Source organism: Amblyomma mixtum, chromosome 5, assembly GCF_055824585.1.
Source record: "Amblyomma mixtum isolate Tamu chromosome 5, ASM5582458v1, whole genome shotgun sequence".
Lineage (NCBI taxonomy): Eukaryota > Metazoa > Arthropoda > Arachnida > Ixodida > Ixodidae > Amblyomma > Amblyomma mixtum.
In genome coordinates this window covers 188523834-188547548 of record NC_143016.1, presented here as the reverse complement: position 1 = coordinate 188547548, position 23715 = coordinate 188523834, and the positions used below count along the sequence as shown (strand labels likewise).

The window sequence follows — 23715 nt, the reverse complement described above, 5'->3', positions numbered from 1 at the left end:
GTGCACGGGTCAAGAAAGGACCGGACACGTATCTCAACATCTCAACCAAAAGACAGTTTTAGTTTCACGTACGTAGAGGCTTCACGTACGTAGAGCGCTTACGGGTCACCAGTGCGCATGCGCAGAACGTGAAGCGTTTGCGTGGGTCTCACGGACGCACGTGAGATTCGGATCTTTGCGTTGCGGTCTTTGCGTTGCTTGCGTACGTAGCGTTGCCAAACATGGCGGCGCCCTGCCTGCCCGCTTCACAGCGATAACAGCTTCGCCGCTAACCTCTCGATGGGATATCGTGTTCAAAACTGTTGTATTCGCCTTCAATTTGGCCATTCTAACACTCGCATAAAGTTTCAAGCGACAAATAACTTTTGTTTTTCAGATAGAAAGGCGAATTTTAAGCTGTTAAGCCTGACGAAGTAGCGTTGGTCGTCGTCATAGCAATGGTCTCGCGAGATCACGCGAAGCTCAGAACCCTGCGGGATCTCGCGAGATCTGGAACTGAGAGAGCCCCAAACAAGCCAAACATAGCCAAGCCTAGCTGCATGGTCAAACCGCGGCGCCAAAACACAAATCGGCAGCCAAAACGTGGGCAGAGATGAGTGGGGCAGCTCCGCGCCTTCGTTTTTCTAAAAGCGATGACTTGGATCTGTTGCGCGATGTGAGAGAGTGCAACCCCTTCGAGGACGGCATGCGATATGCAGGGCGATGGAATGAGATCGCTCTGCGCCTGTCACAGGCGAGAAATAAAGTTTTCACCGCCCGCACTGTGCGGGACCGCACGGACCTGCTGCTTGCGCAGTATGGAGAAATGGACCGACGAAGCCTCCGCAGGTAAGTTACTTTGTCATTTCGCTTTAGTGCACAGGACTATATAACGACAGGAAATGCCAGTACAAACGTTTCTTTTCATTCACATCTTAGGTCCGGAACCGAGGAGGAATACTCTGAACAGGACCAGCTCCTCGAGGAAATCCTCACAATCGCCAGAGAGAACGGCTACAAGATCAGAGTGCATAAAAAAGCGATAGTAAGCTCTGGGGGCCGAAGCGCATCCACGGGCACGAAACGTTCAGCGGCATCTGCGAGGAATTCAGAGCGGAGGCGCACACAGCAGGAAGCGTCCTCAGCACTGCCGGCTTGCGCGCCGAATGTAAGTCTGTCATTTTTCCCTCGACGTTTTTGCGTTAAACGCACCTGCTTTTATTGGTACCACTGCAGCTGCTGGCGGAACCACGGCCTCCCAGGTGTTTGCCGAAATCATAAGTGGAAATAACGATCAGGACTCCGTCCCGGAGGCACCTCAGCAGTCACTGCTCGGAGCGGACTACGTTCTAGCTGAGCTCGACGTGGACGACGGTTTGCCCGCGTCCAGCCCAACGCCTTCGCCGGGAAGCATTGCTCGTCAGGCAGTGGAGGACGATTTGAACACGTCGCGGTCAGCTAGGAGCGAGCCCATACGCAAAACCAGTAAGTCTCTTTCCCGGGTAGCCGGCAATTTTCTCAAAGGCAAACATGAGGGCAACTTGTGAATTGGTCTAGTTTAACATAACAGCGCATTATGAAGTAATAGTCATTAAGCACCTCAACTGCTATGTATTTTTGGTAATCGAAGATGGCATGTGTAGTCAACCATGACTTTCACCCTTGTGCACAGCTATCCACCACCAACGTAACTTAGGGCATCTAACTTATGTTTGTGTTCAGAGACCACATTTTCAATAAATTATGCTTAAGTATAGAATGTGCCTAATTTCATTCTACATTGCTCTTAGCTTACTGAAAGCAGAAATGTATGTAACAAGCAGTTTATTATGCTTGTGCAGCATTAATGTTTGTGTCAACCAATGCACACACATTTAATGCTATGTACTCTCATTTGTTTTTCACTGCATGTATGGGAAACTAAGCAACAGTACTTGTGTTTAACTAAGAAATGAATACAGCTGGCAGAAATTCACCTTAAGGAAATCCAATCTGTGCAGTGAATTTTGTGCCTCATAACTAAGCCTGTGGCTTTTTCTGACACTGCTGCACCTTACAGGGAAAAGGACTGAAGCTGCACAGCAAGAGCAGACAGATTATGAATTCATAGAAAAAAGAATGCGACATGATGAATTCATTAAAGAAAGGCACTTCCTGATAGAATCTAGGCGTATTGCACTAGAAGAAGACCGTCTCGCCTGGGAGAAGGAGAAAACCCTAAAAGAACTGGAACTCAAGGAAAACGAAATGAAGCTGAACGCCCAAGACAAGGCAGAAGAAAGGCGGCTACGTGCAGAAGAGCGTGCCGAGGAAAGGCGTGAGAGGGCAGAAGAGCGTCGCATGGCTGCAGCCCAACAGGCAACTTTTTTCGGCCTGATGGAAAATCTGCTGAACAAGATGGGCACACTTGAAAATATGATGAAAAAAGATAAATAAAAAGGCTGAGTGTCAAGTTTTTAACACGAATTAATGCTGTCTTCAAAGACTGATGCAGGTTAAGGTCCAAGCACAGCCTTTAGAGAGACTGTAACACTTCCAAGCCCTTCAAATTAGTTACAGGAACATGACTATTTGCATTACTGTAGTCTAAAGTATACACAGTGCAACTGTAAGTTTGGTTATTAATGCTAAGTAGTGGAGCAAAAGTATAATGTAGTAAGTTTCGCGTATTTCAATATTACAACACACTTTATAATCGGTAATTATATCACTTGTTGTACTAAGCTGGTTATTGCAAGCAAAATTACATTTTTCAGTGCTCTCTGATGAACAGAGTAATGGGATATGAGAGTACAATAGCACCTACCATGGAAAATTAATGAACTGCAGAAAATCAACAAAGTTCAGGTGCATCAAAATAACATATAAAAAAAATGCGATTCAGACCACTACGTCATTATATTATACAACAGCAAGCAGCCAGATACATTAACAAGAAGTTCGGTTTGACCCACATGTCATGGTAAAATAACTTGCACAAACAAGCACTAGTTGTCAAGTGCTACAAATGCAAAAATTTATTCCAAGGAAAATTATGCGCGTGGCACAGAATGTGGCCTGAGGTACGCAGTCAGACTAGGGGGATCAACTCCGAAGTACTGCGACACCTGACTGCCATACATGCATGTATGGCAGTTTGTGAGGATAGTGGCAGCCTTGTACATTTGGGCAACTTGTTGGCGAAGAAGCTTTTGATTTTTTTTAAAGTCCAAAAATGCAAATTCAGCCACCACCTTTCCAAAGCCCCATTCAACACACTGGCGAACGCGGCTCATGCTGAAGTTGAATGCCAGCTGTGTGGCTGTCAAGGAGGAGCCGCCATAGGGCTTCATTAGGAGTCTCTTCAACGGGTAGGCAGGATCGCCATATATGACAAAGTCATGTTGTCCCACCAGCCTCTCCAATTTTGCATACAGGACACTGCTCTCGAGTATGCCTGCAATAAAAAAAGAGAATTAAGTTGAGTCACGTAATGACAAAGCTACGCCAGCTGTGTTAACATTAGTGCATCAGTAGTGTTGTGTACATTTAATGTAAGTCACTTTTCTGCAAGTGCTCAATGAATCTGTTTAAAAGTATGTTCAGTTGTTTACTTTAAAGGTACAGCGAAAGCACTTTCAGACACACAAAAGTAGAACAGAAGATGGAAAGCTCTGCCACCAGAGCTGCCTCTGTCTGTGCTTTCCTTTCTACACAATTATTACATGTGCGGTATATTCATAATGTGACGGAAATAAGCACTGCCCATGTCTCTCCATGACACACTAAATGTCATTTACGAGTCTGAATCATTACAGCTGTGATATTTATTATGACTCAATAGATTTTTCTTATAGCAGAGACAACACAACCAACCTGCGTCATGCCGCCTTCCCGGGTATGGACCATCCAGTTGGCATACAATGCCATTTGGGCACATGACGGATTGATATTTTATGCAGTGCACCCGCTTGTGGCCAGAAAAGTAGTCCCGCTGGTTCCTTTTTGGCCTGCATATGGGCCGTGCGGTTCCATCAATGAACCCCCAGCAATTGGGCAGTGCTGCACCACGACTGTAGACGGCCTGCAACATGACACAAGACACACACTCAAACTCAGCTTTTGGTTGGCCGTAAAATAGGAGCATCATTTTCTTTTAGGAAAGCTCCGTCAACACAAAACCTTGTATTATAGATGACACCCTAACACAATATACACATTAATAACAAGTAAAAGCTCATAATAATGCAAACAAGCAATGATAACATATAAAACAGTTGACACGGCCACATTTATGTGAAACTTGCTGAGGTAAAATGTTGAGATGAGAAAACAGTTTTGAAGTGTAGGTGAATTGTACATTACAGACAACTGCTGTGTACGCCTCATGTCTCAAGTTCAGAAATTTTTCTAAGAAATGCAACACCACGCAGTGTGTTACTGTTTAATGTATATTTTGCCCTGACACATGTCGACCGCAGTTTGCAAAACTTGGGTCTTGCATTTGGAAGTTTTCCATTCCCACATACCGCTGCCATCTGAGATGTCTCGCATTTAAGCAAAAAATAAAGACGGAATATCCTATAGTGTAAAAAAATGTTGGGCCTTGCGGCTTTGTGCAGCACTCACGCAAAAATTCAGGGAGCACTTTGGGTCTCTAAAGTGCTGCAAGGCGAAAGCGTTCCCTGGCGCAGTGTTTTTTTATTTTTTATATTTTTCCGTTTTATATTTTATTGTTCTTGTTATTTTTATTTTTTTTTAATTTCTCACTTTATTGCTGCTTTTATTTTTTATTTATTTTCTTATTTTTATTCCTTTTATTTTATTTATGAAACCCATGCATTCACTAGATGCGCCTTTATTCAAGCTCAAACCTTGAGCATTCGTGGCGAAGTGGTAGCGTCTCCGCTTCAAATGCCGAATGCCCTGGTTCGATTCCCAGCCTCGACGCAGTTCGTTTTTAAGTAGTGATGCGCGAAGCGCGGACAAATCTGCCGACACGCTTTAATCTTAAAAGTGATATAAGAAAGTTCACTTACACTTGCAAACTCTCCAAGGCCGGCAGGCGACAACCAGGCATGATTGTTGCAATCATTCAGTAAATGACTAAAACCATTTGCGATGTGAGAGATCACCTGCGAGGCCACGCTCGACATCACGGATGAGTGCCTGCCAAATATGGTCTCGAGGTCACACCACCTGTTGGGGTAGGCAAGGCGTCGAAGCGTGATGCACAAAGCCTCCCGACCAGGCACGGTCACGTTTTGCGCGCACTTCACAGTCTCCGGCACGAGGAGTGCACGAAAGAGTTCATCGAAGTCCACCTTCTGAAACCTGAACTGCTGTTTGAAAAGTGTGGGCTCTATATTTGAAATGTCGAGCAGTCCATGGCGCGACCGGTAGCGAACCAGCTCCGACTCTCTGCTGCGCCTCAAGTTGTATTCTAAGTCGTCGAGTGAGCCGTACAAAAGCTGCCGCTGCGCCCTTGTCATCAGGAGGTTGTCAATGTCCTTCCAAGACAGAGATGACAGAAGATAAGGATCAGATAAGACACTTCGTGGCATTGCGAACTGATTGCGAAGCTCCGAGCGGTCCACGAACAGAATCTACGTGCTTTGCGCGAAAATGCAGCCGGACTTGCTTGGCTTGTCTTGGATGACTTTGGCTACATTAGTGTCTCTGTCTGTTAGTAGATGGCGCTAGGAATAACGCACGGCTACGCACGGCGTGCATCGCGTACGTGTAACTATAAGGGTTTCAAACGACCTGCACGTTGGCTACGTAGACTTCTAACGTTTGCGTACGTGAAGCTTCTACGTACGTGAAACTAAAACTGTCTAAAACCAGTCTCGGGTCGCTGGGGGCATGACGGGTAGACACTTTCTCAGTGATGGATCAGTGTCGTAGCCTGGTGGCAGAATATGAACTACTCGCAAGATGGCGGCAGTGGAACCGCCACCTTAATGCCGAGTGCAGCGCACGAATCTACGAACACCTTCGCAGTGAAGTAGGACGCGTTGTCCGTTATCAGCTGCTCTGGGAAACCGAACCTGGTGAATACGTCCATCAGCTTCTCCATGATCACTCGTGCCGTCAGCTTTCTCAGGGGGAAAAGTTCAACCCACTTGCTGAAGTGATCCGTGACCACCAGCAGGAACTTGTTCCTACTCGGTGTCGTGGGATACGGTCCCATGATGTCACACGCCGCGACTTGCCAGGGAGTCTGGCTGTTAATCGGCTGCATGAGGCCGGGTGGTCGTCCACCCCGGGGCTTCACACTTTGGCACACATGACATGAGCGGGCGTAGCGTGTTACGTCCCTTTTCATGCCAAGCCAGGTAGCAAAGCGATACAACTTAATGTAAGTCTTGGGGCCGCTTGCATGCCCAGCGATGCGCGAGTCATGAAAGTAACGTAACAGTGCCGCTCTCAACACTCGCGGTATCACCACCTTGAACGCCTCACTTGTGTCGTTCTCGGAGGGGATATACCTCAGCAGGACGCCGTCGGAATCCAGCAGATAAGAATCCAGCGCGCTCACAGCACTACCAGCTGTTTCCAAGCGCTCCGCACCGACAGCAAAACCAGCTGTCCCCATGTGCGCGGCGGCCGGCCGCCCGGCTCCCGGAGCCCGTCGAACACTTTTCGACAAAACGAATCCATCTGCTGAGCTTCGAGCAACTCCTTTCTGCTAAACACGATCCCCACGGAACTCGCGTAGTCCACGTGGTTCACGCTCTCGCCTGGGGTCAACGGTCGGTCCGCGTCCCTTACATCGGCTACGGCTGGGGACAAACCCTCACTCTCTCTCTCTGTCGGGTGGTCGGTCGCGTGACCTTCCTCGCTCTGGACAGGCGCTCGCGAGAGTGCGTCAGCCACGGCGTTGTTCTTCCCTTTGCGGTAGCGTACGGCAGGGGTTCTCAAACTGGGTTCCGCGGAACACAGGGGTTCCGCGGGCTGTCTTCTTGTGTTCCGCGAGAACCCTCACCGGCCCTGACCCGGCAGCTGATATGAGACTGGCTCTGAGTGCTACTGAGCCACGCTTTGACTTGCTCTTAAAAGGGAAGGAGTACCACCCATCACGCATCACATTAGTATTTGTATTAATCTGTGCAATAAACATTTAACCTCTGCAACTTTCCCTTTGCAAAAATGAACTCGACAGCATTGCTGGTAAGTGCAAGTGGAGGGGGGGGGGGTTCCCTGGAACTTATTGAAGGCTTTTGGGGTTCCTCCAAGCAAAAAAGTTTGAGAACCCCTGGCGTACGGTAAAGTCGTAACGCTGCAGCAACAGGGCCCAACGCGCCAGGCGGCCGCTCGGCTCGCTGAGTCGTCTCAGCCAGGTGAGCGCCATGTGATCCGTCTCGATCACAAATGCCACCCCGTCGACGTAGTAGTCGAACTTCCGCAGAGCAAAAACTATCGCGAGACATTCCTTCTCTGTCACCGAATAGTTCTTCTCTGCCGGCGTCAGTGAACGGCTCGCGAACGCTACCGGTCGGAGGACGCCTTCATGCTCCTGAAGCAACACTGCTCCTAAGCCCAGGTCGCTTGCGTCGGTTTGAATCACAAACTCCCTGTTCAGGTCGGGTAGCTGCAACTCAGCCGTGTCCGCGAGCACCTTGGTGAGGTTGCGCAGTGCAGCCTCTTGCTCGTGAGCCCAACTCCAGCGCTCTCCTTTCTTCAAAAGTTTTGTCAAAGGTGCCTGCAGCGCTGCGCAATCTGGGATGAACTGGCGATAAAAGTTCGCCATTCCCAGGAAGCGTCTGAGACCAGCTAGATCTGACGGCGACGGAAACTTAAGCAAAGCATCGAGTTTATCCTCGCACGGCAGAATGCGGCCTTTGTCGATCGTGAACCCCAACAGTGTTATTCGGGTCGCGGCGATCTGCGCCTTCTTCGGGTTCAAAGTGATTCCCGCGGACCTCAGCCTCTCTAGGATGTCCCTCAAGTGGCGCAGGTGTTCCTCGAACGTTTTCGAGTACACCACGATGTCGTCTAGGTATGCGAGCGCGTGGTGCCACTTCGCATCTCCCAGAACACGGTCCATTAGGCGCTGATAAGTAGCGGGTGCTCCTACCAAGCCAAAAGACATTCTCTTGAATTGGAAAAGACCTCTGTGACAAGTGAAAGCAGTCTTCTCCTTATCACGCTCATCCATTTCAACCTGAAAGTACCCGCAGCTAGCATCGAGCGTAGTAAAGTACTTCGCCCCACCTAGGTTGGACACTAGAGAAGAAATGGTTGCTAGAGGGTACGCATCCTTTCTCGTAACCTCATTCAGTCTGCGGTAGTCCACGCAAAGCCGATATGTATCGTCTTGCTTTGGGACTAAGACTACCGGGAAGCCCCAAGGGCTGTTAGACCTCTCAACAACGCCATTATCGATAAGTTCGTCTAAGGCGCCGTCTAGTGCTTTTCTCTTAGCCAAGCTAATTGGTCTAGGATTGCACTTCCACGGCAGTGCATCACCCGTGTCTATTCTGTGCCTCACTAGTGTAGTGAGGCCAGGCCGGTCCGTGAATGTGGCGTTGAATTCGTAGAGGAGAGAGGACAAACGTGCCTTCTCCCTCTCCGATACGCTGTTCACCTCCGACAACAAAGGGTGCATTGCCCTCCCTGGCACGGTAGAACAGCTTTCTACCGCGCAACATTCTCTGTGGGCCCTCTCTCAGCGGCGACTGTCCGCCCGCATGCTTGTTTCCGGGCCGGCGGGGGTGATTTTCCACGGTCACTCCCCGCTAGCTCCGCGTTCGGAGCCGTAATTGACTGCGAGGCCGCGGGCGCTTTTGCAAAAAGCTTCAAGGCGCCGGTGGTGCGTTCTCGATAGCCTCCGCTGGCTATGTCTATCACAATGCCTGTCTTGGCTAGGAAGTCTCGCCCAATAATTACAGGAACGGATGAACAGGAAAGATGAACGAGGCGTTGTCGCCGCACGCGTCTTTCCCAGCGAACCACTATCCTAGCTGCACCGCTGGATTGCGCTGTGCCGCTCGCGAGGCGAAAAGTGGTATCGCACTCTCTCAACCGGATTTTGATCTGGCGGAGATTGTGTAGCACCTCGTCACCGAACAAAGAAGCGCTTGCCCCTGTATCGAGTAACGCGGTGAATTTCTTTCGAGCTATCGTTAGCTGAATGAACGACGCTGGCAAGTCAACAGAACTTCCTACGCGACATGCCAAGGGCGCTAATAAACCGGGGTTCTCTGTGTACGCCGCGCGGGATCGCAGGGCGATCACCGGCGGCTGTTGCCGTTTCCCGACCGTGTTTGGTCACGGGCGGGGAGGCGGCCACAGTCGCGGGCGAAGTGCCCCGGTTGGTCACACCTGTAGCAGCGGTTGCTCGGGCTCCGACGGGCTAGGCGCTGGTCGCCACCTTCCGGTCGGTCGTTTCGATCTCGATCTCGCGGTGCGGACGGTGGGGGCCGCTCGTGCGGCCGCGTGTCGGCCTCGCGATCTCGGCTACAGGTGTTCCGCTCTGCGGCAGCGTGTGCTGTTCGCAGCGCGTAGCTGAATGGGTCCAAAGCGCGGTCGGACAATTCCCAACCCCTCGGGACAGCAAACTGTGCTGTCGCTTCAGCTCTAGACGGACTACGCGCTGAGCTGCCATTCCACGCGCAGCGCGGCTCAAATGACTGCGATGCAGGTGGCGGCGGCCGATAGGCTCGCGCAGAGAGGATGTCTCCCTGAATGCGCTTCGCCTCAGCTGCTAGCTCGTCCAGGTCTCTAAACCTGCCTCCTCTCAGGTAGGCCGCGAAAGTCGGGTGCGCTTGTCGTGTGACACGCTCAACTTTCTCCGTGTTTGTGGCGCGAGGGTCAGCGAGGCGATACAGTTCGTCCATCGCTCGGACGTACTCTAACAAAGACTCGTCGGGGTGCTGGGTGCGGAGTTCCAGCTGCCTCCTCAAACGCCACTCGTAGTTTGCGAGGAGGAATTCGTCGCGGAAGCTTGCGCTAAACTCCTCCATTGTCCTCGCTCGGTTGGCGGTTAGTCGGTACCAGCGGGCCGCTTCCTCCGTCAAAGAGACAGGCACCACACGCGCGAGCAGTTCGGCGTCTGCAATTCCTGTCGCTTGCTGATAATGCAGCAGACGGTCGAGGTACTCATTAGCCCCTGTTCTGTCATGGTACCCCGTGTAGGTAGGTACGTCTATCCTAAGACGGGGTGCCTGGGCCGGGGCTTGCAAATTGTTTTGCAACATACCCGCTAAGCTCTGCATAACTTGCATCGCGTTCTGCAAGAGCACCTCGGATGACTGCGGACTAACGCCCCCGGAGTTGGGCGCAGCCGCTGATGGTGTCGAACAATGAGGCCTAGGCGCCCCATTGTTCGCACCACGGAGCGGCGAGGTGCCCGATGTGGTGCCCTCCGTACCAGGCCTAAGTCCTGCCGACGCGCCCGGGAATGCAACTCGGCTATTCCGCGTGGAACACTCAAGATTTACGCCTTCCAAAGGCAAGTCAAGTAGGGAGCCCTGGCTCTGTGCCGCTAGCTCTGACAGCATGAACAAAGACTGGAAGTCAGGCCTATCAGCTGCCATCCTTTGTTAGCGCGTCGACAGTCGTTCGCTCCAACAAAGTACACTGCTCAATGCCTAGTTCGCCCCACGTTCGGGTGCCAAGATATGGGGTCACTCGCGTGCAGCCGGCCGGGAAGGCGCGCTTCCGTGCCAGCTATGCGCGGGCGTTCTCGTGTCCCCAACCCGTGGCGCAGAGTCACAGCCACGGCGGGTTCGGATGAAGTAGGCAACTAACAGAGTACGCTAGGAAACCGTTTATTAACCTAGCGCCAGGCAAAGCACACTACGGAAGAATGTTCTATCCGATAATAGATGGTTCAGCAGCTTACCAGGTCGTCGTCGACCGGCGTAGGATAGTCCTGGCAGGCGCGGGCAGAGCGGGGTCGGCGGGGCAGAGCGGCCGTAGCACCGCGGCGAGAGGCGAGACTCGAGAGCCTTTGTTCCCGCCCGAGCTCTCCTTAAACCCCTACGACATTGCCTCCCCCTTGAGCAACCGGTTGCAATCAAGAGGGGTCGTTCACCCCGTTCCTAAGACGCCAGAGCGTAGGCGTGACGTCACGCCCGAGCTAGGAGTGAGGAGAATGGCCGGGTGCCCCCTCTCCCCACAACCGGCGGCGCGGGGGCGATGAAGGATATTTGTATATCCCACAACCTCTACAGCCTCTCCCAGAAGACAGATGATTCAGGCACTTGCAGAGTATTTGTTTGCTGTTCCGTTGTATGGGCAACCTTTTCTGGAGTTCCTTGACGCCGGTGTTTTCAAGCGTGTTAGGCGAATGTGCATTTCTTCTGCTGCCAAAACATTCTTCGTTAAACTGCATACATCTACACTGCCTGTGAACGCACGGCTTCATGCTAAGGAGATGCTTGCGCCATGGATGGTGAATTGCCGCCTGTGCAGTACACCATAGACAATTGACCATTTTTATATTTTGTGCATCAATGCTGTGTTTTCTGGGACTTATTAAAACGAAGAATTAGGAAGGACATTGACATTACACCATACAGTATCCGTTTTTTTTTGCCTGTGGAGGAAAACTGTGTTTTGCCATATGATCTATTTATGTTGATGGGACACTTTAGCCTATGGAAGAGCTGCATGATGTACCGCCACACCGAATCACCACGTTCGTCGAAATCTTTGTTTGTGAACAACGCGCTTTGTTACGGGGAGTATATGCTTCCCTGCAAGAGACGCCTAGCTGGCTCCCCTATCTGGATGCATATGTGCGACTCCCAGACTTTTGATGTCTTGGAAGGTGGGGCCATTCCGAGGTATGGTGGCCTGGTGTTTTGGGGCATAAGCATGTCTAGGTGTTTCGTTTAGGCACTATTTCTATGCAACAAAGAAAAAAAATGCGGCGATAGCCTAGTGGTCTCCCTGAGTGGGCCTTAAAGGGCAACTGAATAGTGTCAGGACATTTTTTAAAAACAAGCCCACTGCATCGATGAGACATCGAAGATAACCTCTGCAAACTACTAGAGCCATGCGCGCCCCGAAAAGTTGTACAAATTCTTTCCGCTCGTTCTTTCCATCCATAAGCAAACGTCCTCGTCCTCTACTCTGGGTCCCGAGCATTTGGTTTGACGTCATACGGAAAACTTTCGCTAAAGGCATTAAATTAATGCGTCGTTTTGTCTAACCGGCGAAGGGTGGGCGTAGCCGGCGAGGCCTAAAAAAAGTAATGAAAAGGTGGCTCGCTAACTGGGGTTGTCAAACAGATGTATGAAAGGACGCGCTCGCTAACAAGTTTAGGTGGTCAAGCCGATCGCGCCTCTCGATCGTTCAGTGTGCAGAGAAAATGCAACGACGCTGTTTCGTCGCTGTATGCGCACGCAGGGACAGGAGTCGAGCCACCATCCGGCACAGATTGCCCGGAGACTATGAGTTGAGTCGTGTCTGGCTCCAACGCATCGGCCTTCCTGACACAACGGTAATGAATGCGGTGGCTTGCGGAACACACTTCGCTCCGGACGACTACGTCCACGACTCAAGCAATTGGGGAGAGGAAAGACAAAGAAAAAAAACGCGACGAAACACCGCGAGGACACCCAAAGAGCAAAACACAGAGGGTTTTGGAAGACCCGCCGCTCCCCCCCCCCCCCCCCGCCCCAAATAGACAGGGTAGTAAAAACCAAGAAAGGAATTCTTTTCAAGGCGGGGCCCCGGACACCACGCCTCCCGCTAACATAGGAGGAGGAAGGGTGCTTTTCCCTTGAGGAGCCTACCCGACGAGGCGTGAGAGAGAAAAATTTCGAGGAGGGAACGTAAGGAGAGGAGCATGGCGAAACTGCTTGATTGCGATGGCTATAACTACGCTAAAAAAGAGTCTATTCAAAAAATATATCCGACCGCGCCTTCCGGGGACGACGCCTCGCTACCATAGAGGTAGAAAATATTTTCGACCAGAGGGTAGTCAGTTGCCCTTTAAAGATCTCTTTGCGCAGCCGCGCGTTCGACTCCCAGTCATGGTTATTGATTCCATTTCTTTTCTTTTTCATGGTTTGACCAATAACTCAGCTGAAGGTCAAATTTACACCGTCCGCGATTGAAGCCCGAGGCCCGGTAGTGAAGTTTTCTCTTCGAAAAAAAAGGAGAGAATAAAGAAGCATCGGCCTCGAAGCCTCGGCAAGCCACAGCACCTCTTTCTTTCTGTCTTTCGCACTCACCTTCCTGCCTGTCCCTCAGGCGCTGTTCTGCGGCTTTCCATTTCACACTGTCGCTCTTGCACGGAAGTTCTGGTTGCGGTTAAGGTGTCCACCGAGATATGAGACAAACTATTGCGCCATATCCTTTCTTCAAAGGACACAGCTGCGGTGTTCAGTACCGCGTTGACGAGGTGCGATGAGGAGAGTTCAGAACTGATGTTCAGGAAGTGTGTGCGCCGTGCGATGTTCCTAGATTCGCCATGTCAGCGGAAGCAGTTGTTCTCCATTACAACGGGAAAGCCAAAAACGTGCAGAAAGTGTATTCGAGATGAACATGCTAGACCTCACCGCTACCTGTGGTGCCGGCTGATAAAACGGCGAAGCCCAGTCGCCAAACGAGTTCGAAACACAGAGGCTAAGCCAAGTATATAAACTGGCTCGAAAGAAATAGTAGAAAGCCAACTAGCTGAACATGCTCAAATAGGAAAGCAAAGCCAAGTTATTTCTGTGTCAGGCTGGCTCGACACGTGCACAAAATGTCTGTGAATATGTATGTGCCAGCGCTACCGCCTTCGTCGCATGCATGCGCCAGATCGACTTTACCTGTCGGAAGCGCCGATGATTCGAACCAGCCTTCGCTGGATAATATACGCTTAGCCTGCAAGCTTATATCTACTAGTTTTGTTTTGCTCCTTCGATATTTACAGAAATTTTTCATCACTGCCTCCGCGGTCATGACTTTTCTCGAATAGTCGAACACAATATCGCTACGTAAGAGGGACGCTCACCCACAGTGACTAAGTTGAAATACGGCCACGTCGTAAGCAGGCGGTATGCAATGAAGAAAGATAAGTGTTAAGGAAGACAGCAATTAAGAACGCAACTTGGTGGGATTTACAGCTGTAATTTAAATCCACTTTCAGTATTTAACGCAGGATGTATTTAACGCTTAAATTCACGAGATTCGGCGTCCGTGATGTCTGCCGGTTTCTGTGGGCGCACAAAAACATTATTAGCCCAGGAGCGCCTGAAAGATGAGCACAGAGTACCAGTCAAGAGACGTCATAATCAGAACAGCCTACAAGAAAGTACTGAGCCTCCCTCTTGCGACATCGACGGACCGGCTCTTACGACTGGGCGTGCACAACACGATAGACGACCTAATAGAGGCACACCTCACGGAGCAGGTGGTACGGCTCTGCACTAGTCGGACTGGCCGACAAGTCCTCAGTGATTTAAACATCAATTGCCCCCAATAGCTAGACGCTAAAAGGACATTCCAGCCTCATGGAGAGGACAATTCAAGGCAGCTCCACTACCCAGGAATATGCACCCCGATTTTCACCAGTAAATAGGACAAGCACGAGCCGAAGCTACGAAGGCACTACAGCGGGCGCGACGGCGTGTTATATGTTGATGCTGCGGGCCCGGAGCAGGGAATGACGGCCATCGCGGTAGTGCACCAAAATACAGAAATGGACGGACTAGTACTGGCTAGCCAGGGCATACTGGCTTCTGAAGAAGTGGCGATTCCTTTAGCTGCAACACGCACTAACTCGGAATACATTCTTACAGCCCGCCGCGGTGACTCAGTGGTTCCGGCGCTCGGCTGCTGACCCGAAGACGCGGGTGCGATCCCGGCTGCGGCGGCTGAATTTCGACTTGAGGACCGTGTGCTGTGCGATGTCTGTGCACGTTAAAGAACCCCAGGTGGTCGAAATTTCCGGAGCCCTTCACTACGGCGTCCCATAGCCTGAGTTGCTTTGGTACGTTAAACCCCAATAAAACAAAAAACAACATTCTTACAGATTCACAGACAGCGTATCGCAATTACCTCAGGGGCAGGGTCGCACCACTAGCAGCTAAAATCCTGCAAGATAGCTACACCCGTGGCTACCAACCCGCACACAGACACTAAATAGGGGTACCAGGTCACCAGGGCATCCCAGGGAACGAGAGCGCACATGCCTCCGCCCGAGCATTTCTCCCCCGGGCACCCAGTACGGATGCCGTGGAACCTCCTACCCCACTACTAACTTATAATGACATACTTCAGCACTTAAGATTATCCCGTCGGGTCTACCCTCCGCCGGCTAAGACACTGTTCAAAGGGGAGAAACTACACCTCCGAAAGCTACAGACCAACACTTAAAACAACCCACGAAGACTACATGCAATAGACCCGGAGTCATTTGACTCACAATGCAAATTCTGCGGGGAGAAGGCTGACCTGTACCATATGGTATGGGCCTGCCAACGAAACCAGGCGGTCACTATCAATAACCAGCCAACGCAGGAGGGGTGGGAGGCAGCTCTGTCCAGCTCGGACGAAAAGAGTCAAAAGCAACTCATCGAAAGAGCGCGGACAGCAGCCTACGCCAATGGGGTTCCGGACTGAGAGCTCCATCCGCCGCTACAACCTCCTAAACTATTTCATTAAAATGAACGAACATTATTGCACAGAAAATCGTACTCCACCGCATACAACTTAACTGACGTGTCTCTCACGTCAGGGCGTTGCCTGAGGCCATAAATGTATGTGTTTTTCGAGCAATAAACAGTTGGAATATATTGAAATAAATTCAAGCGCACAACAACACGCACACAAGAGGAGGAAACACAAAGGAGAGGCGCTATAAGCTATAAGCTATATAAGCTATGCACCATCTAGCCCAAACAGAAGTTTTGTTAAACAGTTTGAAGTTGGCGCCGGTCCGTTGTCTCCTGGTATTTTTTTGTCCTTGTGAAATTATTTGCGCCTAGGTGGTTTTTACCAGTTTCAAGGTTATTTATGTAAGGTGGGATGGACCCCTGGCCTAGCTTTCCAAGGCCGTTTGGTCTTCAAGGATGGCGTGAGTCCTCCACTCTGCAGCTCAAAAGCGGCCGTCTGGCCCCAATATTTTTCTCTAAGGTTTTATTGCAGCCTTTCATATATTATGATATATTCCTATTACAACCCTTTGCGGCAGGTCGTCTGCAATTGTGTACGCGAATTTTCCAACTTTTTACTAGCCATCTAAAGCTGTGTTTACCAAGGGAGATGATGCTTGCAATATTTCAGATCTCTGCTGGACAGAATGGTACGGCCATTTGGTGCACTGCAAAGAAGAACGCGTTTCAAACTAAAGAAATATGGATAGAAGTCTCGAAGTTCCACGATGCGCCTAGGAAAGTCTTTCTAGCGCTGCAGCTTTTTTCTTTTCACACGTTGGACACACTTACTAAAGAACACTGGCTGATTTTTTGTCCCGAAAACGGCTTAAGGTGATAAATCAATTGTTTCTGCATAAATATTTATGTATAAATTCTTTGGAGAAATGGGTAGGCATTCCGTGAGCGTAAAAATGCGCGTCGTGAGTAATACCTGAGGTTTTCGAGCCATTCATGCTATTTTGTTAATTAAGGGATGGACAAATATCCACACGCAAATGTTCAGATTTTCCTTCACAGTACAATATAATCCGAGTGTCAAAGGGCTATTATATTATGCAAGCGTGATAGTTTTTACTATATATTAGTCTCTAATCATGTAGAAAAACTTCCAGTGCAACGTTCGCGGTGAAAACGCACCATCGCATTCAATAAATCGGGGTCGGCGGTGCTACGGAATCATACCCGGCGGAGCGGCAGCTTCTCAGCGACGCTGGGGACGCCGAGAGGTTTGAATGTTGGACACCTAAAGGCTTATTACGAGGCTGATGGACGCCACTTTTTGCATTTTCGATGTCTTTATGAGCTCTTTTTCCACTTTTGACGTCAGACCCATGCTCATTTTTTTTTAAAGAAAGGCGGGTATTGCCGCGAGTGTTTACAATGTTTGTAAGTCGCCGGCAAGTGACTCATCACTTCGTTTGTCTCGCCAGGAGCAACCAGATTCTTCCGCTATTACTTCCAGTATTCCAGATTATTTTCCAGATTATTTTCCATATTCTATTCCAGATTACCGGATTCTTCCGGTATTCCGGTATTACGGTATTACAGCGCCAGTCGATGTGTCTTTCTTCTGTCCTCGTCCAAGTTCGCGCTGTTGTTGATGCCAACTCGACCAAGCTTCAGCTTTAACGGTATTACTGCAAACGCGTGCAGCTCTTCCTATGATAGTCGTAATTACTGTTCACATTGTTGAAGCCTCATTTGGGAGGTTTCCTCTCAAGCTACAAAATCAGCTAGGCCGACAGCGACGGCCAGTCAGGTGTTGGACGAGCGCACCTGCTGCTGTCGCTGCCGCCGATTTCACATCTGTTTAGGGGGAACAGGTTCAGCCAATAAACAGGCTCATTCGAAAGCTTTTAGCTGTTTCCTTGCTGCCCGAGTGCCCTCGTCACTACGTGACATTATTAACAGGGGGGCTACACAAATGCCGTATTTGTAGTGTTTCCTTCGTGTTTTACACAGTTCCTGGAAGCAGAAACAAAGTAAATTTCATGTATAAAGGGCTCACTGAATGCTCTTTATTTCCTACCACCGAGCTACGTGAGCGGCCGAGATTACTTCTGCCAAGGAAGTTTTGGTTGCTTTATTCAGGTTTAACGTCCCAAAGCAACTCTGGCTGTGAGGGACGCCGGGGCTCCGGAAATTTGCACCACCTGCGGTTCTTTAACGTGCACTATTCCTTTGGCTTGTTTTTCGCAGCAGCCGCTTACGAGACGTTCACCCATGACATTTGTAACTTCTTTGAAGGAAGCAGGAAAATAAATATTTATCTGCCATGACGTTGCAAATCTTGGTCGCAACTGTGAGTACAAGTTCAAATAATACTGCAATTGTTACCACAACAAGAGAGTCGGTTTTATACCAAACGAGTATCTTGTTTTGCAAACAAAAATGCCCACATGAAACATTATACAGAGAGAACAAAAATACATTTAGCAGCGTCGCAAGAAAAGTCGCAAGAAAAATCCTTACGAAGACAGAGAGCGATTGAAAAAAAGCAGTTTATTAAAGAGCGACATACTACGCTCTCAAAAGATTCTGGACATGGGTTATCCGGGCACACTGGGGTACGCCGGGTTATCCGACGCCAGCCACGTAGTCGAGGTACGAAAGTGGGAGAAGGGAGTTCGGAGGGCTACAAGGCACTGCCAGAGACAGTGCTCCAGATTGGCAAATGGTAAAGGCTAGTTGGCGCAGGAGGGTGCAGATCGCATGCGAAAGAGCTATATCGTTCAACGCATATTATGCGCTTCACCTACAAGAAGAAACTTGTTTTCTAAATGAGAACGTGAGGGTACAGGCAGTTACACACGTCCTTTGGTTTATGATTATTACGGGCGGCACTCTCTGCCTCTCACGACCCGATGCAGGTGGGCCCCTTGTCGTCGTAGCGTGCCAGGAAGGCGAGCAATTCCTTGTGCAAGTAGTGTCCATTGGTCGTCGACAGAAGGAAGTGTACGTGCGTGTAGAACGGGTCGTCGATGAAGTAGCTCTTTTTGACGTGTTTCTGCAGAGACTTGAGAAGCTCTCGCACGTCATCCGGGGATACGAACTCGTCGCCCGCGCTCCAAAAGATTCCCAGGTCGGTCTGCACGTTCGACAGCTCGTACTCTGGAACAGTCCGCTGTCGTGGGAAGAAGGAAAAGACCACAGCAACTCAGATAGGTACGTCCCAGCTGCGGACGACTGTATGTAATGTACTTACAGTCGATCTTGCCAGCACAAGTCTTTCTACACCACGGCCACGGGATCTCTGAGCATCTCTGAGCTCAGAACGGCTCTTTTAACTTTAACTTTAACTTTAACTTTAACTTTTAACTCTCACTCAATGCCCCATGGTAACTCGACTATTTTATCGCGCGTAATCAAATTCTTGCTGGAGGACGTGATAATTCTGATTTCTTGCTGTTGGCATGGCAGCATCCGCAAAGTATTTGTTGAGCAATAAATGTATTCGTCAAAGTCATTATCCCCGTCACCACCATCGTGTGATGGCCGTAGCACGAAAGGTAAATCCAGGGAGATGAAAAGGCTTCGCCCACCGTCTTCTCGTATGAGACCCCCCTGCGGCGGCCGCGACGACACAAGCACGCTCATATCTTCATTCTCACTTCTCAGTATTACTGACACATCTACGCAGCTAGCTTTTTTCCTACCGTTTCATAATTGCTTTGTTACCGTAATATACATCCGTTCAACTGTGTTTTCCTCTTTACATTGTGTATCTCACACGCATGCGTACAGCCTGAGGCCCAATCGAACACTCACGCTTGCCGTGTGGAATTTCGGTTAATTTTTCAATTCCCCTTTAAAATCCTGTCACCCAGATCTGAAGCTCCGGCCTATATCCGGCCTACCACGACGTGAAAAAACTTTGCTGTGTCGCATGTGGCTTGGTGTAGCTTTTACCAACCATTACTCTTTCTTAACCGCTGTGACTGAGAGCCCTGCATGTGCAGCTGCGGGTATGAAGAGAATATATCCCGCATTCTTTGGGACTGCCCTGCACACAGCGCCGAAAGGCAGCCTCTCAGCCGTGCGCTGGAGCGTCTAGATCCACGCCCACTGACGGAAATGAAGATTCTCGGCCACTGGCCACGGCGATCATCGGCAGTGAAGCTCTCCAAACCACTGCTCCGCTTCTTGCCAACTTCTGGCCTGCATGAAAGTCTGCGACTTTAACGAAGGCTAAGTTTTCACACTGAATTCAATTTTCTGCTACTCTCCTTTCTCTTTGACATTTTTATCCCTTCACCCTTTCCTCCGTTGTGGGTAGCAAACCGATTATTCTTCCGGTTAACCTTCCTGCCTTTCCCCTTCTACCTCCTCTTCCCACACTTTCGACTCGCAAAGGGCAGGCGACCAGTCAATAGCTCGACAACACCGTTGTTTGCACTTGAGAGGCGGACCTGCGGGTCGCCTTCTCTTTCGATTCTTATTCGAAGCTAAAACTCCAAGAATTCACGTCAGTCGCGCGCTTTCGAGTTTTCTCTGCTTTTGCCGTGTCTCTTGCGCCCCGGTCGGTCCTCAAAAGTGCTCTGGTGCCTCGCTATTCGCAATTTACTACCATTACCTGATGGAACAGGTGGATGACATGGTGGTGAGACGTGTACCGCGGCGGTACGAACGTCGTGATGTAGCAGGAGGGTGCTTCTCGGAGCCGGCCTGCCAGCCTGAGTGCTGGCCGCAGGCGTCAGAAACAAGCGCTAGTATAATGTTTTCTCGCACTCATGGGAAGGCGAGGCTTACAGGACTGTCAAAAATGTATCATTTTAGAGGATCTTTGGCCAATAACGAGCTACTAGTAGAAGTGATAACTGCCATACAAGCAAATTCGTTTTTCTGCTGATACCCAGTGGAGCTCGCCTGGTGTCTGCGAGCTTCGCTACTGAATGTGTCGCGGAAATCGGGCACATATTTTATCATGAGACTGCGCTCATAGTAAAGAGGTAATGAGCAGCACATTTATTACAGCGCTGGCCTTTATTACACCGCGGGCCGAAAGCTCCACTCGCTCCTGATTGGTTCAGCTGTTTGCGACTCGCAGAGGCAAAGCAAGAAAATTGAGCAGCAGCGTGCGACGGTCGCTTTTTCAACGAAACGGTCGAGCATTTAAGTTAGCTGGAGGTCGCGCGAGGCAGCGCGTGGGCGCATAGGAACGTTGCGCGGCGCGAAGAGATAATAGCGACTGACTGATGGCGCTGACACTGCTAGCGAGTCGAGTGAACGTGGCTCTGCGTTTCGGCTTGGGATGCACGCACCGAGATCCGCTGATGCCAAGCCGGCGCTTCGGCAAACGGAGAACACTGCACGCTATCATGCGGTCGCCGCCACGGAGAAAGAGGGAGGGGGGGGGAGTGGGGCGTACACGCAGCGGCGAACGACGGCGGCTATGCGTTTCGGCTCGGGCGTGAGGGAGAAACGGCGCCAGGATAGCGCACAACTAGAGCAGCGCGCTGCCACAGCTGCGGAGCTGGTTAAGGCCGATGGTCCGTTCACCCGCGGCCCGCGCATCATGTGTTCGTGCGTCAGCACACTGAGAAGCGCACTGACCAGGCCGCGGCCACATTGAGAGGCGCGCTGTCGGCCCGCGGCCTGGTGAGCGCGCCTCTCAATGTGCTGGCGCATGAACACGTGATGCGCGGGCCGCGGGCGAACGGACCGTCGTGTGAATCGGCCTTTACGAAGGACAACGGCGACACCGCGCAACGCAGAAACGGGCGCCAAAGTGCTCCGCTCTAAATCAAGCTTCAAACTGCTAACTGCCGCTTCCTGTGCTTCTACGTTTAAATCTGTATAAGGAGGTGCTGAAATCTATTTATTGACGCGCTAGGCAGACCATATGAACCGCATTGTGTTGCAAAATTTCAATATTTTGCCATATAAGTAGAGGTTCAAGTGTGAATCACTCCTTATTTGTAATAACTATGGAGGCACTGCAATATTCACCCCCAAATTTCTTCCGTAACCAACCGTATCACATTCAAGCCCTTCTTACAACACATGACGAAAGCACTTGCCAGTGTAGGATCGGAGCGCTCTGCGTTGGCAAGCTGATAGATTTACGGAATATGCGCGTAGGGGTATATCTTTAAGCGTATAATGGAATTGGCCACGTATTACACAAGAGCAAGATAATATAATCGGAATGAGTTGAATGTCTATCACTGTTACTTCATATTTGTCTGAAAAGAGCGCTGCCATCCAGAGTCTAAAACGCGACACAAAGAAAGCTATTAGGTAATTTCCTAATGTACACTAGAAGAAGTAAGGCACGAAGGACTTCGACTAATTTTTATTTGATTGGAGAAGCGAGTGACGATGTTTGGGAAAACAAAAAATTACTTAAAGAAAACCCCGACGTTTACCCAAGGTTTCTTCAGGGCGCAAGCGCTATTTGGTGGGGTGGATGTTGTATAAGCATTTTTTTCTCATCTCATATAGTCATTCAGCTCTGAAGTTTCTACTTCACAGTTGGATGACTACTGGAGGTACTGTTTCACTCGTAACAACCTCGCTTATTAACTCGAATACTCTTCTATTGTAGTTAATAAGCGAGGTTGTTACTAGTGAAACACTACCTCCAGTAGTCATCCAACTGAGAAGTAGAAACTTCAGAGCTGAATAACTACATGAGATGAGAAAAAATGCTCATATTAACTCCAGTACTCTTCTCCCGGCCGCTGCGGTTGAATTTCTATGGCGGCAAAATTCTAGAGGCCCCTGTGCTGTGCGATGTCATTGCACGTTAGAGAACCCCGGGTGGCGAAATTCCCGAAGCCCTCCACTACGGCGTCCCTCATAGCCTGAGTCGCTTTGGGACGTTAAGCCCCCACAAACCATAAACCAATCCAATACTCTTCTGTTTGCAGCAAACAGAATTCAAAAGCTAATGGTCTACAGAAGCGCCTATTGGAATAGCTCTGCCGAGGCATGGCTTCTGCCGGAATGAGCGGCTTCGCATCGTAACTTCCTTTGACACTTTGGGGAGCAAAATCGCGTATCTGTGCCCCACACCTGTCCCGCAAGGAGCATATACAGAATCTCGAGTTTGGTCGAAGCTTCAGTCGAGTCCTTCGTTTACTTCTGACCGAGCCGGCGCACGGAGCCCTCTTAAACATCCTGCAGCTATAAACCGAAAGCTGCGAGCTGCGTTGCTGCGAAGCTGCTGAATAATTCTCAATTTAAAACGCACTTTGCTAAGAGAGCGTAAGTACATCCCGTTAGCAGTCGTTATTACTTACCTTTCGATAGTAATCCTTGTTGTAGTATGGGCCGTAGTCAAACTTTTGAAACTTTTTTGATTTGACAAGCTGTAAAGGAAATAAAAAGAATCGTCACACAAGAGGCAACGCAATTTGAACATTTTAACGGAATTTCAGTCCCGTGTTCTTTCATTTCAGCTCGTTTTAAGTAACGCGTGTTTCAGTTCAGCCTGCTTTCAATGAGGCCCTTTTCTAGGTTGAGTAAACCTTGTTTCCAGCCGGACATTCGCACTCTAAAAGGTGTTTCACCTAACACGACACAACATTTAAAAATAGGCTTTTTCAGTTAGGAGAGCGCTCTTTTCGGCATAGCATTGCCAGCGGTGTAGCACAGAATACAGCTAAAACATGCTAAATAGGACAATGTTAAGTAATATTGAATAATTAACTTTTTATCTATTACCCTTAGGATTCTTAATTATTGACAGGAGTGTATCCCGCCGTAAGCAAACATCCATATCAGTTTTTAAAATTTCTGAGACGCGGTTAGCCTCGGTGCTGGGGCCCGACAAACTTTGGCTATTTCCACCACTTTCGTGCACTGGAGAGGTTTCTTTGCCTGCAAGCTTCTCGAAAGCGCATGTAATTTAGCGCGATGTGGCCATAATTTGTTGGGCCACAGCCCCGAGCGTAACAAAATTTTCAGAGATTTTAGAAACTGATATGGGTATCTCTTGCGGTGTGCTACACGACTTTAAAGAATTAAGGAGCCTAACAGTAATAGTTGAAAATTAACTATTCAAAAATTAGTTAACCAACCAGCTAGATAGCATGTTTTAACTGTATTCTGGTGTACTACGCCGCTTATAATGCTATGCCGAAAAAAGCGGTCTGCTAACTCAAAAATTCTGGTTTTAAAAATAGTGTAAAGTCTTAGGTGATGCACCCCG

The 23715-nt window shown here is 49.6% G+C and overlaps 3 protein-coding genes across 3 annotated transcripts in view; 1 reads left to right on the top strand and 2 right to left on the bottom strand.

The window, feature by feature from the left end:
* The first annotated feature begins 592 nt into the window (after positions 1-592).
* Positions 593-3049, top strand: LOC149345176 (uncharacterized). The gene is made up of 4 exons (XM_089547382.1): positions 593-828; positions 1020-1147; positions 1216-1464; positions 2039-3049. Exons 1-4 carry the CDS (start codon positions 593-595, stop codon positions 2413-2415), a joined length of 990 nt encoding a protein of 329 aa, XP_089403508.1. The 3' UTR covers positions 2416-3049.
* On the bottom strand, positions 2888-5563 carry LOC149345175 (uncharacterized). Its single transcript, XM_089546484.1, has 3 exons — positions 4998-5563; positions 3835-4042; positions 2888-3415 (listed from the first exon to the last, which is right to left on the bottom strand). The coding sequence occupies exons 1-3, from the start codon at positions 5520-5522 to the stop codon at positions 3012-3014; spliced, it is 1137 nt and encodes a 378-aa protein (XP_089402610.1). The 5' UTR covers positions 5523-5563; the 3' UTR covers positions 2888-3011.
* Positions 5564-18072: 12509 nt separating this feature from the next.
* The window catches only part of LOC149345173 (lipase member J-like), a 99596-nt gene continuing 93953 nt past the window's right edge, over positions 18073-23715 (bottom strand). Inside the window, exons 8-9 of the mRNA XM_089546483.1 lie at positions 22805-22873; positions 18073-18684 (exon numbers count right to left, since the gene is read on the bottom strand). Of these exons, the coding sequence (XP_089402609.1) occupies positions 18415-18684; positions 22805-22873 (339 nt within the window). The 3' untranslated portion in view covers positions 18073-18414. The remainder of the gene's footprint in view (positions 18685-22804; positions 22874-23715) is intronic.